At 44.2% G+C, this 16,003-nt stretch overlaps 3 protein-coding genes across 4 annotated transcripts; 2 read left to right on the forward strand and 1 right to left on the reverse strand.

Annotated features, from left to right (window-relative positions):
• Positions 1-22: 22 nt before the first annotated feature.
• On the forward strand, positions 23-4,657 carry trmt61b (tRNA methyltransferase 61B). The gene is made up of 7 exons (XM_086181858.1): positions 23-1,291; positions 1,369-1,471; positions 2,166-2,356; positions 2,436-2,527; positions 2,684-2,889; positions 3,500-3,568; positions 3,640-4,657. The coding sequence occupies exons 1-7, from the start codon at positions 518-520 to the stop codon at positions 3,672-3,674; spliced, it is 1,470 nt and encodes a 489-aa protein (XP_086037984.1). The 5' UTR covers positions 23-517; the 3' UTR covers positions 3,675-4,657.
• spdya (speedy/RINGO cell cycle regulator family member A) lies at positions 3,898-12,328 on the reverse strand. Of its 2 annotated transcripts, XM_086181860.1 has the most exons (8): positions 12,194-12,328; positions 7,667-7,863; positions 6,869-7,145; positions 6,179-6,237; positions 5,924-6,009; positions 5,671-5,842; positions 5,097-5,455; positions 3,898-4,416 (listed from the first exon to the last, which is right to left on the reverse strand). In XM_086181860.1, the coding sequence occupies exons 3-8, from the start codon at positions 7,107-7,109 to the stop codon at positions 4,410-4,412; spliced, it is 924 nt and encodes a 307-aa protein (XP_086037986.1). In that variant the 5' UTR covers positions 7,110-7,145; positions 7,667-7,863; positions 12,194-12,328; the 3' UTR covers positions 3,898-4,409. The 2 variants fall into 2 exon arrangements, with proteins under 2 accessions (XP_086037986.1, XP_086037985.1); XM_086181859.1 differs by lacking the exon at positions 12,194-12,328 and having other exon boundaries at positions 5,101-5,455; positions 7,667-7,862.
• On the forward strand, positions 8,836-14,644 carry pcare1 (photoreceptor cilium actin regulator 1). The gene is made up of 2 exons (XM_086181856.1): positions 8,836-12,530; positions 13,015-14,644. The coding sequence occupies exons 1-2, from the start codon at positions 9,178-9,180 to the stop codon at positions 13,136-13,138; spliced, it is 3,477 nt and encodes a 1,158-aa protein (XP_086037982.1). The 5' UTR covers positions 8,836-9,177; the 3' UTR covers positions 13,139-14,644.
• The last annotated feature ends 1,359 nt before the right edge of the window (positions 14,645-16,003 follow it).

The raw sequence follows: 16,003 nt of genomic DNA on the forward strand, positions 1-16,003 counted from the left end.
ATAAACGTTGAGTAACCATGTCATTTAGCTTGTGGTTGAGAAAGGAAAAAGAAACTTTAAAGAATACCAAAAATGTAACTGAATAAGAAAAGCATCAAACGGAAATGATGAATAAAATAAATTAATAAAAGAGGTAAATAATAAAAAAAGAAGAACTAAACAATGTAAAAATTTACAGAATGATTACTGGACTAGCTGTTTAATTCTCTAGTCATTAGAATGTACACACCGCCCTCTGCTGGAACACGGGATTACTACATCTGTCGCTCTTTTATGACGTTGAACACACGCGTTTTCCAGCGTGGTGACCGATCTCCTTGTGCGACTGCAACCGGCTAAATCGAAGTGAGGATGGCATCTGCCCGTGACTGAGATCCCATCACGGATTGTTGTTATATTTTTCATTTCTAGATCTTCTACTCATTATTTGCAGCTGCCATCCTCTGAGGTTTTGTCTGCCCCTGGATCTCAGGAGATAGTCTGCCTCTTCTATAAGGAATTACATGAATGTGAAGGAATGTTTGTACAAGTACCTTCTTCTGGACTTCGGCTCATGCTCAGGCTGGTGCGTGCGGGCTCATGCAGCCCAGGACATCGCAGACACATCGACGTGTTTGTAAAACTGCCTACAGGTGGAAGGGATGTACGGATTTTGTCTACAAGTTGTGTGAAATGTCACAATGAAAAGGGAGACGACTCGGACTCCGCACCCCTCAAAACTGGGCTGACATCCAGGCAAGCTCTGCTGTCCAGTAGGAGGAGACCCCTGTCCCCCCTGGAGAGGATCAGCAGCCTGCTGCCTCAGGATGCGCTGAGCCCTGAGGTGATGCAGCTGAGGGAGCAGACGCAGCAATCTGAGGAGGACAGCGGCCTCCAGAATGAGCAGAACCTTTCTGAGCAACCAGCCGGACAGATGGAACATCCAGGGGTGGACACAGAAGAGGAAGTGATGCCAAAAGAGGATGATTCAGACAGCCATCGCAGTGCAGAGGCTGCGTCAAACGGACCAAGTTCAGCTACTCTTCCAAACGAGAGGCTGCTCACAGAGGGGGAGATGCTCTTGGCTGAGTATCGCAAGAAAAGCTGTGTGGAGTTTAGGAAGATGTTCCGGCTTCAGACGGGGAAATGTCTGCATAGCAGCTGGGGGATGATCCGTCATGGTGACATAGTTGGACGCCCTGCAGGATGCTACCTGAAGACCAGCACAGGAACCCCCATCCTCATGCGGCGTCCCAGTCTGGAGGAATATACGCTGTACATGAAGAGAGACCCAGCCATTATTCACGCAAAGGTGTTTGTTTGGCAGGGATGTGGATTTATTGATCTCTGATGGCGCCGCTGACTGAAGTGTGTATCTCTGCCACTCAGGACGCAGCCGCCCTGCTGATGATGATGGATGTGACGGAGGGAGACCACGTGCTGGAGTCCGGGTCCGGGTCCGGGGCCATGTCTCTGTTTCTGTCTCGAGCAGGTCTGCACCCCCTCAGTCGCCTCCTGCTCCCAGCGCCCTGAAGGATCAACATCCACGCTAACAACAAATCAGCTAACAGATGTGTACCCATCATAACAAGGAGAATAAGAATGATTGACAGACGCTCAGTTCAAAAACCAACAGCTGCTATTATTGCTGACTTACTTGTCAATAATCACAGGTCATGTGTTTCATTCATACTTGTAACAGTTTGTTAAATCATTATTTTAATGACATTTGGTGTGGTGATCATGTTGTAATTTAACATTATTTTCTTTGATTTAATCATTTAGGAATGATAAACTAAAACATTAGCAGTTTCACAAATGCAGTTTCCCCCCCCCCTAGTGAATTAAAAAATATTTGATACAGTTAGAAAAATAAGAAGCGTCTCTTTTATTGGAATAAATTCCGACTGCTGACAACGACAGTGACGCCCTGTCATAATGAACTGAGGCTTCATTGACATCTCAGTTTAAATTCAGGTTGTTCTTTTTTCCAGAAGTGTTGGACTTTATTCTACTAAAAGGCAAACTAAGGAAGCATTGCTCGGAATCTGTAAGGAAGGATAGTTTTATGGGACCTTCAGCTGTGACAGGAAGTGATGCGGGCAGCATCCAGGTGTTATAGGGTGTCTGGTCATGTCAGGGTCAAAAGTACTGACGTTCTACATTTTGTGTTTGTTTTGTCCCAGTGGGCTCCAGGGGCCGCGTGCTGAGCGTGGACGTCAAGAAGGATCACTACAGTAGAGCCATGCAGAACTACAAGCACTGGAGGACGGTGTGGGGTCTCCGGCGGGGGGACGAGTGGCCCGACAATGTGGAGTTTCACAACACTGACATCTGCACGGCCTCCTGGCTCCTCGCTGGTCGGGGATTCAACGGGGTCAGTTTCTGGAAGCTTGTTCCTCAGACGTAGGCCCCGGGAGCTGGACTCTGACTGTTAGGGGTTGTGTCTGTTCCAGATTGTGCTGGACATGATTAACCCACATCTGGCTCTGCCCTCGGTGATTCCACACCTGCACCCTGGGGGCGTGTGCTCTGTCAACCTCGTCAAGTGAGCATCAACCTCGTTCTAAATTTCCATTGTGGTGTTTCCATCAAGAGCGCCCGAACTTTTGCCGTAACTTTGAAATTTTGATTGTGACCTGAAACCTTGGTCAAGGTGCGCTGTATTTGGAACGACCCCCCGCTCTCTCTCTCTCCTATCCAGCATCTCTCAGATCATCGACCTGCTGGAAGGTGTTCGGTGTTTTTCGCTTCCTCTGCTGTGCGAACGCATCATCGAGGTTCCTGCCCGGGATTGGGTGGTGGCTCCCGGCTTAAAGAAAGGCGGAGGCTATGTTACGAGAAAAACCAAGATCCCGGATGGCAGCAGGAGCGACGATGATGGCAACGCTTCAGACAGGGCTGATGAAGGCGAGTTTAATCAGACACCAGTGAACATCTGGCAGCGTTTCCTCAGGCGCTGGTTAACATTTGCATTCGTACCAGTAACAGTCCTGGTACTGGTATCCACCTGTACTTTTCTGGTACTTCGCTCTCCTTATAATAAGAAAACATAATTTCCCTTTTTAAGAACGTTGCACAACATTTTGGGTGTGCTGCTAACGCGACAGTACAACAGTGAAACATCTCATACGACTGAGGCAGACAAACACCATCAGCTCTGACACTCACAGGCCTACCATTCACTCCTTTACACCTAAAACCTGAAATAGAATTTTCAACATCCAGTAAAACCTTTATTTCTCAGCCTTTGTAGCAGAAAGAACCCACGCTGCATCAGGTGTTAACGGGCAGTGTCGGGATCACTCCAGGAAAGGTGACTTTCTGAACAGAGATGCCGTTTGTCTCCCACAGATGTAAAATAGCTTGTAGCTAATCGAGTGCAGCTAAGGAACGGTTCACTGTGCCTGGCAGCTAAACAAATGAATACATAAACCACCTGAATTGAGAACCGCTGCTCTGTAGAATTTATAATTATATTCCTTATAATTCCTTTATACTTGAGGTTTTCTTGTTTCAGAGGAGCAACTGGGCTTCGGGAGCATCCCCTACGTCGCCAAACCTCACCCCAGGCAGACGAGTCACACAGGTCGGATACATTTCACGTGGCAGTTTCCACGATGATTTTAATACCTGAAGTGTTTCTTCTTTTTTTTGCAGCGTTCCTGGTGAAACTGAGGAAGATTGTGGACTAGAGACGCTGCCTTCAAAGGAATGTTTGATGCTTTAACATGCCGGAATGTTCTGACTGCAAACGAAGTGGAAAATAAGCCAGATATCACTTCGGAATTGTTTTATCAAGGAAGCATCATGCAAAGAAGTGTATTTCTAAGGAAATCTAGTACAAGTGTGACTGCCAGGGCTGGAGCTATTTTTCCATAAAGAGTAGAAATAATAAAGCTACGTGCGAAGACTCGGTTCAGTTCAAGTCTTTATTGAGAACTCCAGAGGCAACGTGGGATTGAACAGGCATGCTAGCAGCAACAGTAAAAACTCACCCACCCTCATCATGTGACACTAGTGGCTCTCTTCAGCCAAAAGATATACCATGTGATTCAAGTGGCTGTCAAAAATAAAGTGCTTCAGTAAATAAATAAATAAATAGATAAATATATACCAAGAACAGTTGGCAGGTTGAACAAGACTGGTGTGTGTCAGTGAGCCAGTTTCCAGACATGAGCGTTACTGCATGTTTCCATCAGAGGGGGAGGTACAGCTTAGAGAGCGACTTCCTGTCCCTTGAGGTGTCTTAAAAATGTAAACAAGGAAGAAGGAGTTTAAAACTAAACAAGTATTAAATGTAGGATTCTGACCTTTACTAAAGAGTCAAAGTGTTATCAGAGCCTCAGGGAGGGTGTCGAGGTGAAGAGACGCTCTACTCCTCGCTGATCCAGTCCATGGAGGCGTCCACCCTGGATCCACAGGAGGACTCATACCCTGGCAGAGACGAGAGGACACGTGGTGCCCAGTTAGTGGGATGCTCTCAACCTTCACGGTGGTGTTGTCTGATTTGGGGTTTATCTGGTTGCTTTTGCTCTTTTTTGTTCACGTACAACATTATAAAAACACTATTTGAGAAGGACATTTCCGTTCCTTGTCTGGGTTTATTTTTCAGGAACCGTACAAGGCCTGAAAATTCAAAAACTCCATGACTTTTCCAGGTATTTGATGACTGTTTGAACCCTGCACTTCTTTTCCTCCTGACATCAGATGTTTACAGCAGATGACAACAGGCTTTGCTTCTGGTCTGTAAGACCACACTGAGGGTTAAAATCATCCTGTTTTGCGCAATTATATTTGTAATATTAAAAAAAAAAGTGAAGTAAAATAGACAAATCCCAGCTTTCTGTCACTCTGCATCAAGATTGGAGTGCTAAGTAACTAAGTGAACGAGTAGGACACGACATTAATCTAGAATGCAACTGGTCCAGTTGTGTGTCGGTGCTGGGTTTGCTAGCTTCGCTGCTGCTCAAAGTAAAAGCCAAGAGCTTGACGGGTGGAACAGCAGAGTTGTTTGTTGGTTCATCACTAAAGGAAATTCCTCTCCCACTGCGGGTGATCTACGTTCATATAATGAGGTTGACGCATCAGTGTGGGAGTTGAGCTGGTTCTGGTACCTACTGGGGGCCTCCTCAGTAAAGCAGCTGGAGGAACGCTTTGCCCGGTGTTTAGTCTTCTGACTCTTCCTGCTATAGGCGGCGGCGGTGGCCTTGCGTGGCGTTTTCTCCAAACTCTGCTGGGAGTTGAGTGCATGTTGATATGAAGGGTTGAGCACAGAGGAGCCTCTGGGAGACGGAAAGCCTGGACCCCCATCTAGTGAGGTGCTGAGGGTGCAGAAGGAGCAGGGGAGAGGGGAGGTAGCGGGCCCGCGAGGCAGGCAGGCCTGGTCTCTGTCACCATACTGTCGATGAGCACCGCTGTGGTGCTCTGATCGCTCTCGCTTCCACACGAAGTGAGATGGGACGATGGCCATCACCTGGAGACCCACAGCAAGATAAAACAGAGCTGTAATCAATGCTGCAGAATGAAAGAAGAAATGATCCCGTTCCAGCTGAGAGGAAAAAACCAACATAGAACAGCTCCAGGCATAAACCAGAGTAATAAAACTGCACAGTGCTGCAAAAACAAGAGCCTTGAAAAAAAAATTCTCATCATTCATCGGTCTCCTCAGGCCATTCTCCTTGTGTGCACCTCTTCACAGCAGCGCCTGCTGACAGCAGCTCTGTACTCGATGCGAGCCCAAAGCCTGTCTCGCTGCTTGAGGAAGCGCGGAAAGTGCTTCCTCCAGTTCTTGCCCAGGGCCCACGGAAAAATCTCATATTTACTCTCCTCCTCGTCCTCCTCCATGGTGTTGGCCAGGTACCTGCAGAGGGAGCGCATGAGCAGGTGTTAGGGGCAAGAGATCCATTACAAGGAGGGGCTGAGTTGATTTCCCTCAACTTACAGAGCGATGAAGAAATTCCTCTTGGTGTATTCAGTGATAGTGAAGCGGGATCTTTTGAAGTAGACAAACACCATGGCCAGAAGATACTGAACCATCAGAGGAAAAGTCATGTGGAGACAAGAGCGAGCATCCAAGTGTTTGCAACTTTAACTTATTTATCTACGCTTCTGTCGGGGTGGCACCCCAATGTCGGATCTGCACCATACAATGACAACAAAGGCGTTCTATTCTCAGTGTAGATGGAGTGTCCTTTACCTTGTCTGTCATTTTACAGCAACAGTCCATCCACAGAAAGTCTTGGATGAGGTCGTCATCTGTGGCCACACAATGTTTAACATCACTCAACAAATCATGTGCATATTGGAGTTTTTTAAGCTAATGAAAATAAATAAAATAAACAACAGGGATTACAAAATACTACTGTATCAGCAGATATTGGTAAATTAAAAAAACACACACAATATATATATATATATATATATATACACACACACACACATACATAGACAAAAAATGTTCCTTTTGAGATGTCAATAGTATGTACCAAATGTGGACATAATATAAACTTATGTTTCATAGTTATCAGCCAAATTAGTTGTAAAATATAAATTATTTTTTAATTGGATATTGGATCTGGAACATAAGGATTTCAATTGAATTCTGTATTTTTTTTAATTTGCACTTTTAAAAAGAACTGCTGTGGTTTACTGTTGCATCGCTATGTAGCCTGGAACACAATACCAACAACAATAAGAGATAAGAATAGTATTCAGGAGAAGCTGCTCTGCTATCAATATCAGCAGATGTCTGACCCAAAACATTTTCTATCTGTATCTCTAATATCCACATATCAGCTTAAAAATCCACAATTGTGCATTTCTATTTAAAATCCCATTTAATACCTAAATGCAACGGAATATTTAATCTTTTGGGCTGGTCATTCACCAAAAAGTCTGAAGTATGAAGCCATTTCCTGCCGCTGGATTACGATGGTTGGGGGAATGGTCATCCTGGAGTAGTACTTCTCATCTGGATGCTGGAAGAGCTGCTGTTTCCCCCCTGATGGACTCTCTGCCTCTCTTTTGAGCCGCAGGCCTCTTCTGACCTGGAGGGAGCAGATACTGTTGGGCTGGACCTTGACAGTTACTGAAGGGGGGGTTTGGCACCAGTTGTGTGTTTGCTTCATTGTACTGTCGTCTTGCTCCTGGGCTGTGAAAGGTCTCTGGTGGTGAAGGAGAAAGGAAACAGGTCACTTTGCAGGATTTACTGTAAATTTGCGTTGAGTTTCTGGTCAGAGAGTTTAATTTGTTGTCTGATTTCGAACAGTAGCATCATAATCACCAGCTCCAGGTACAGCTACCTGTGCTTGTCAAACTAACTACAGCCAAGGCTGCCTGAGCCTAGCAAGGAGATCTTTACACGAAATATTGGCGGTTTAAATATTAGTAATTTAGTTGAAGCTATGGAGACGAAAGTTAAAATGACTCCATACACTAATGGCATGCTGCACCGACTGATCACGACTGCAGGAGTCCCTTTAACTTCAGGAAGTGAAGTACTCGGATGCTAGCATTAGCGAGACACACTGAAGTCTCTCGGATTAGGGTGCAGTTAAGGGGAAATTAAATAGACCCAAAAACAGCGTGGATATTGGTGAACCAACAGGCCGGGAAGCAGACAGACAACACGATTAAGAGGCTACGATGAGCGCAGCGTAGTCTTCAGTCACCGAGTTCAACTGACCAGAGAGGAAAGTCCGAAAATCGCATCTGTGTCTGCCCCGTTGACTCAGCACGCGGGGACCCGCGAATCCCGCCCTTCTGCTTCTTCTTCTTCTTCTACGCTGTTTTTTCCAGGTGCCGCCGGCCTCGTGCTCTTGACGGCGACTCTGTTCAGTCACGTGTAGCAGCACGTTCGCCTCAATTCGTGATATTGAAACACTAAAAATGATAATAATAACAGTGTGAACAGATTTTTTTAAAAATAACTAGTGAAAATACCACTGTAGTTTTGAAACATCATCGTAAAACACAGTCATTCAAGGTATAAAAATCTGCCGTAAATCCAATCATTGGTTGAATATGTGCACAGGATACTTAAATAGAAGTAGAAATACCCAAATAAAAATGTACTCTGGTGAGAGTAGAAGTCTGTTCATTGTTTTACTGGAGTAAGAATTAGTAAAAGTAAACATTCTTCATGTTGTTTCTGCATTCTTACATATTTTGCATCAGATTGCCTTCCTTATGCAGGATGCAGTCTGATCACATGGTACACAATCTTCCAAATGGACTACAAACTGTTAATGGTAATGGACTGATAGGAGTGGACCCCACTACAGCAAATTCAACCAGAAAGTTTTCGGTTCATACACTATGAAATGAATCAAATATTTATCACACATGACAGGGCAGAGAGGTAAATGTAATGCGGACATAGCCTGAGACAGGCCTTTATTTAGAGAGGTAGTTATTTTAAAGCTTGACTCACTGTTCCAGTGTACTGCTGCTAGACACAGGAGAAAAGAGGATAAGCAAAACACCTGAAATAACTTCATGTGAGGCATTCAAGAACAGTGTTGTGTTTGGATAACCTGATCACATTCAGTCACAATGGGACAGTGACAAGATGAAAATTCTGCTATATTATAAATACACAACAGAGTGATATGCATGTGATATGAAGAGTGTTTCCAAATTCGAATGCATCTGAAAAAATAAAGCACTTGCAACTTTGCATTTACAACATGAATTTGTTCATTTTGAAAGGAAATGGTGAATGGAGCGAGTTATTGTTGTGCAGACTATAAAAAGCCACCTGAGGCCAGCCCTCATTACTTAAATGAGCTTATGTTCTTACAAGTAGGTGAGTTTTATATGCTCTAACGTGACATATGTACATGCTGAGGAGTTCACCGAAAGCCTCACTAATCCTTTCAGCTGCTTGTCCTTTGTAAGGCAGAGAGGGATGTGTTTCAGTACACGCAACATGGAATTTTTTATGTATGTGATCATGAACCTGTGGATTTATTTGGCCTCTCTATAACAGGTGGAGGGGATCTGTGAAATGGATTTATCAGTATTTTGTTTTGGAAGCATCCTTGATCTCATCAGACTCAGCAATCCCTGCCATCTGAGAATGACGGATACAGCAGGTGGCTAGAGACCTCGGCTGGTATTAGCATCATTCCCCATACGCGCCCCTGTGCTGATGTTGTTAATACGACAGAAAAATAAGCTTTGGAATTTTTAAAAATGGGCTGCTCACCATCCAAAGGCAACAACTTTGGGACTCTGGGGCCCTTGAGGAAGGGGAGAATGCTGCCCCCTGCACCTCAAGAAATCCCCAGAGAATCCCATTTGGAAGATGGAGTTGATCGTGGTTCAACTGGATCAACAGATGGGGACACAAAAGAGAAGAAGACACATGGACAACCCCAGGTACCTCAAAGAGAGCCACAGTCAACACCACAAAAGAAGCGATCCACGACTGAGGCAGCACCAGAAGCAGTGAACACAGTAGGGAGTCAAAGAATAGACAGTAACGTGTCTCAGAGAAAAGAGAGGAGCGGTGACAGGCAGGATGTGACAGAGAAGAAGACTGGCAAAAAAACGAAGAAAAACACCAGAGGAACAAAAGTGCTAAAAAAGAAAGATAAGGACAGAGAAAAACTACCTGAAATACCAAAAGTCGACTTCCCAGAACCTCTGGTAAAAGCTCACCAAGCTGCTTATAACTTTTTAAATCCAAGCATAAACAAATATGATGTTGTACTTGGACTGTTGGAACAAGCAACCCAAACACAGACTTCTGTGCAGCCGATGGTTGCATTTATGGCTCTACGCTATGAGGAAATAATTCAGGTACTGGAAGAGATGGCTGACGAGGGAGAAAAAGTTTTAAAGGAAAATGGAGAACATCTTGCTTGGCCGAGCCAACTGAAAAACCTCTCATCTTCTCCACCCCCGATGGCTGGGTCTGCTAACGTTGAACCCCCACCAGATCTGTTGCAGCAGCTGCTTCAGTACACTACACAGAGAATGCGGAATGTGAGTCAGACTGTTGGAGGAATAGGAGACGCTGCCTTGGAGGAAGCAGTGGAGTACTTTGCTTCTGTCTCCGAGCTTTTGGAGGAGAAACTGCAAGTGAAACGTGCAGCAGAGACTAGGCTAATGCAGCTCCTATCTCGCATTGAAATGGCCTCGCTGCGTAAACCTGGGCCAGAGGACTCTGCTCTCTTTAGTGAAGATAGTGGTATTGGGGCTGAGAGTGAATCACTTGCTGGGTCTGAAAGACGCCATAGACGAGAGAGTTGTGAGTCCACTGGGACAAACAGAACTACACCTATCAGTCCTATGGAATACGCTTCTATGGCTAGAAGACAAGGAGTGTCAAGGCATAAGCTTGTGTGTCAAATAAGTCCAAGTGTTTCCCTTACTTCATTGAACTCATTAGGTTCTACATGTACCATAATGGCCAACGTACAAAGAGACTCATTACTAGGATCAGTCTCCTTTGATGATGGCGAAGAAGATGATGATGACCATGTCAAGATGGAGGGAAGGTTGGGAGATGGACAAGCAGGATATAGAAGGCGATCAAATTCCTCTCCTGTAAATTGTGAGGAACAGCAACCACGCCGTCTTCCCCAAAAACGCATAGAGAACCCTAAAAATGTCGAGATGACTATCAAAATGAAAAACACTATAACTGGTAAGATACAGTTTGTCCCAGCCTCAAACCCTAGTGCCAAAACTAAGATAGGAGGCAGCCCAAAAACTGGTAGACGCCAGTGGACTGATGACAAGGAGCAATCTCCGAGGAGACATCAAACAACAGCACCTGTTCGGAGAGCAGTGGTTAAAACAACCCCAACAGCTAAAGAACGCCGTACCCGTTCTGCAGAGTCCCTGCGAAGCAAAGGTGAGGATTCTACTTTACTTGAACTCGAAAGAGCTCAAAAGAACTTAAACCAGAGATTGCATAGACTAAACAAAAGCAAGGTGGTTGGAAACACACGGACAGCAGCTCCATGTAAACAAAATCAAGGAACCTCACCAGCTCAGTCGCCAAAAATAAATCGTAAGCATCCACCATTAGAGAATAACAGCAATCCCCAACGAGATAAACCAGGCCTTACAAGATCCACCAACAGAAAACAGGAAGTAACCAGTGATGTGGATGAAGATAACAAACAGAAAGATAGAACAGTGAAGGAACCTATAAAGGCCACACCACCCCCAAGCCCTCCTCCATCACCAAGACCATCCTCAGGCCTGTACAGAGGCAGGAATTCGGTTAAAAAACTGATTGATACCTTCAGTCAAGGAATAGAGGAGCTAGATGGACCAAAAGCTCTTGGGCCTCTCAGAGGTGTACGTAAATGTGGTGTCCCTGTGTTGCCAGGCTTAGGAAATGTTGAGGCTGTGCTTAGCACAGGGAAGACCAGCTGTAGACCTGAATCCACCGCATCTGAGAAGGGTGAAGATCTAGATTTGGATTATCTTCCTCCACCCCCGTTGGAAGTATTAATGGACAATTCTTTTGAAAGTGCCCAGAGTCTTTCAGCTGGTGTCGCAGATGATGGGTTTAGAAAACCCGGAAAGTCACCTGTGGTAAAAAGGGCTGCAATGTCGCAGCGATTGAGGGCCTCAATTCAGTCTGTGCTGCCTAGCAAAGGAGGCCTGCCACAAAGTTCCAAGAATATTCCCCTGGCGAAGGATCAACAAGTCACATCTGCCCAGTCAAAGGTCAGCCAACTAGATCATCAAGTAGAGACAGACACGGGGAAGGAAACAAAACGCCCTCAGCTCCAGCAAGCCAGAAAGACTATATACCTAAAAAACTCCTCAGAATCCCAGTCGGAGAAATCATCAAATATGTCCGCTAGTCTAGAGGAAGAAGACTCCACAGATGTACAAGATGATGGCAGCCTCTCAGTGCCTGGACTTAACGCTGCAGTATCTACAGCGCCTCCCTCTCCCGTCGTCAATGGCCAGCCAGCCACCATTGCATCTCTGTCTAGAGGGCGAATGTTACCATCCACGCCTTCTACCCCAAGCACGTCCCAACGGAGACTTCCCAGTCCCCACAACTTCAGAAGGCAACCTACACCACCCTCTTCAGCTAGCCCCCCTGTAAACAGAAAACTCCCCACTCCACCAGAAGCTCAGAGGAGGCTCCCCAGCCCGCCAGTGATGAAGCAGAACTTTGTAAACTCAAATTCTTCTTCCTCATACCCTTTCAAAGCACCATCTCCACCTGCCTCACCAAAAGTGCAAAGATGGTCGAGAGAGAACAGCACTGAAGATTCGTCTCGGTTGATCACTAATGCACGTTCTGTCTTCTGCCCGGCCTCGCCATCGTTGTTTGAGGCCCAGCCTTGTCCAGTTCCCCGAGCCCCTCAAGCATGGACCTCTACTGGAGCCTCTTTTCTCTCACGTCCCTGGGGGAATCGAAGGGGATTTCCTGTTTCTGTTCAGGGACCTCAGCCTTTCATCCGGCGGAGCCACTCAGACCGAAGGCCAAGTTTAACCCTTCCACCAAGATCACCAGGTGTCTCCGTGGCTGAGACTTGTGGGAGTGAACCATCAATATGTACACAGGGGTGAGTTTTGATATGTTACACCCCCTGAATCCTTGAATGTAGACTCGTTTTTATATTGCTTTCATGGAGTGATTTACTGGTATGTAACTGTTACTTATTTGGATGTATGGGCAGTGCAAATTGGCACTAATGACAGGAAAAATGGAAAATGTTTTGTGTTGGGACATTTGATAGACAGCGGTAAGGCTGCGTCAGAGAGGATGTTAGCCTGCTATGCCCTTCGTGTTCAATATGCAAACTTTTGTGCATTCATAAACAGTTGTACAGATCTTTGTTGTTTGGAGCCTCCTTCCTGAGAGCCACCTTGTCAATTGGAGGCACTGGTGTTTCCGTGGTTACCAGCACCTGTCAGTTTAGTAGCATGCTAGTTTTAGAAAAAAAAAAGAAGAAGAAGAATACGAGAATTACCGAGGGAGACGGATCTTATTGTTCACCAAACAGTGTATCAAACGGCTGCAATGACAATACTCTTTGTTTTTTCTAGGTTGGATGATGAAACAACCAGGGAAGGTGAATTCTGGGGCAGCCAATCAGACCTCAGATCTACACTGCGGTCTGCATCACACCCGGACCTGTGTGTTGTTGGACAAGCCTTGCACAGAGACTAAAGCGCCCAATGGGAGGCAGTGGGATTACGGATTAGCAGGCTTTACCAGGATTAACTGTAAGGTGATGGTGTTGGTTAGACTGGGAGGAGAGGGAGAGCTAATTCTTTTCACTTTGCTGCCGTATATGCATCCAAAAATGTTTATATCTTTGTATTCAAGTGTATTTCAGTGTTTTTTTCGTTGGCGTTTGCGTGCATTTTTGCGTGCACTGAAAACATGCTTTTGCATTTGTCTGTGCATTCAAGAAGGATTAATATACCTGACATTTATAGAAGCCACCTACTGGTCACATTGGGAAATGACGGATTAAATACTTCCACAGCTCATTTGTGGATTTCACAAATTTACGTGATTAAAAACAAATTCAATCACTCACGTATTTTACAACTTTGAAAATTAAGAAAAAAGAAATCCACAAATTTTGAAATGTATGAATGAATAACGGAGTATCATTGCTCCGTGACGGACAAATATTTGAGTAAATGAGAGTAAACTGATACCATCAGTGGCATGAAACATTCCATGTTTCTACTGTCTCTTGGCTTTGGTGTTTTGAAATCATTGGGAATAGTGTCATCACCAGAACTGCAACATCATATTACTCTACTGTATTACTCAGTAAGAGTTTAAATTATTTTGATGCCACTTTTCTGTCTTATCAGCGAGATGAAAATATCAGTGTGGAAACATCATACTGTCCACACAAGTTCTTTTTTTTTTTTTTTTTAATAAAAGTGACTTTTCTGGGTCATGTTTCATTTTGTACAGTGTTTGTTAATAAAAGTGTGCATGTATTTTTAATGGCGTATTATCCCTGTTTACTCATCAACTTTAGTTGTGTTCTGCATGGGAAAAAAATCTTGTTGTACAGCTCAGCATTCATAGGTGAAGCCTATTTTTTATTTATGAAAACTGGGTAATCCTTAATGAACGAACAAAGCTCTAAAGGCCTACTTTAAAGGATGTATTTTAGTACTTGTGCAGTGAAACTCTTAAAGGAACGGTGCCTACAAATCCCACAATTCCCAACTCACCACTTTTTCCAGTGCATGTTGAGCTCAAGCTGCTTACAGAACCACCAAAGACACAGTTCTCACCCATTTCCCCTCAAACTTTTTTTTTAGCTGAAAATAACGAAGTACATTTTAGAGAACAGTGTCTGTGCATGTGTGTACCTTCATACTGCCACCCCGCTACATCTTGAAGGCAAATATAATAGTTTACTTCCCTGGATTTGACAGCCGAGGTTAATTAACGAATGATAGTTTTTCCTCTCTTCTCAGAGCAAATAAATGTTACATAAAACCATCATGGATTAGCTGGAACTACACTGCCAGCAGGCTGTTTCCCAGCTCATGACAAGTGGATTTATTGGTTCTCACAAACATTCTCATCTCTATATGAATTCCTTCAGACGAGCTCAACTTTACTGGGTGCTGTAAAATGCAACATACATGTTCATGTCTCGGTAATTTTAATCTAAGAACATAATCATACACTGGCAGGGGTTATTTTATTTCCCGTTGAGTATTTTGACTTTCTGCACCTCAAATGCACCTCGCTGATAATATTATATACGTTTCTTTAAAGAGCGTATCAACACATGTATGAGATGACAATACCATAATCATATGAATGTGTATTTAATATGGTTTTGGCGGAAAAATGTACCTCATTAAAATCCTTACTCTTCCTGTCCTGCATTAACAATTCCTGAATATATGAATATGAAATATACATTGTTATATTACACTATAAATATGTATGAGTGTCTACAACCTTAAGTAAATATAAAGAAATTAAGGGAAAAATGGTGACTGCAGCAGAAGGGTGTCTACTGAAAAAATATTGTAATAACACTAAGTCAACATTATCGTCTCTCATTTCTATCATGCATGAGCACTGGTGTACACTAAAATAAATGAACCCTCTCAAACACACACACACACACACACACACACACACACACACACATACACACACGCGCGCGTGAAATGTGTCGTTTCCCCTCCAAACAGTAAATTAATTGCACATTAACTCTAATTGTCTGCTGTATAACGGATGGCCTGGTAACCACCTGTATGGGGTTGATCATCTGTCCCATCTTGAACCCATGCATGCAGTGTCAGCTGTTCTCCACCAGAGGGCTATCTGGTCCCACAATCCTCCACCTAGCCTGCAGTCAAATGAAGCCCGATAAGAATTCAAAGACACAGATGGAATGCAAATGTAATGCAATTCTCCCTTTCTTAGATTATGAGTCACTCATATGTACCATTATCAGTAAATCCTCTGTGTCACATGATACACCAGTCTGGCAGTGAATGAGATTTAGTGCCTCTGAAGCAGAATTGAGAATGTGAGGACGACAGAGTGGAAAAATGATAAATCTGATTGATCCTGAGGGGAATGAGTAACAGAATGTGTAGATTAAACCAAAGGAATTCAACAGAGTTTGAAAAAAAAAGTCTGCACTGAGGGAATGTTGCCAATAGCCGTGGTGATGACTATTCATTCCTAACAGTCCCAGTTGTTGTATTAGCCACTGCTACCTCCATCCTCTGGTGGGACTGTGGCTACCTTTTGGCATGCTCCTCCCTTTGCCCCGCCCCATCTACGTGTCTGATTGGACTGACGACTGCAGCTACATCTGCCAGCTCTTGTTAAAGCGATTGTTCATCCAGACATGAAAATGCAGTCATCGTCTCCTCTCCCTCTCATGGTCATGGTAGGTCTGGTGAAGTTTCTTTTTTAAGTCCACAAAAAACTCCAGGAGTTGAACAGGAAAAGGCTTTGCTGTAATCTTTCACACAACACAATGGAGACCAAATTTAAAAGGTAAAAAAAGATGAATAATAAAACCAT

This window comes from Aulostomus chinensis, chromosome 17 (assembly GCF_037954235.1).
Source record: "Aulostomus chinensis isolate RoL2024-O1b breed Wild chromosome 17, RoL_Achi_v1.0, whole genome shotgun sequence".
Classification (NCBI taxonomy): domain Eukaryota; kingdom Metazoa; phylum Chordata; class Actinopteri; order Syngnathiformes; family Aulostomidae; genus Aulostomus; species Aulostomus chinensis.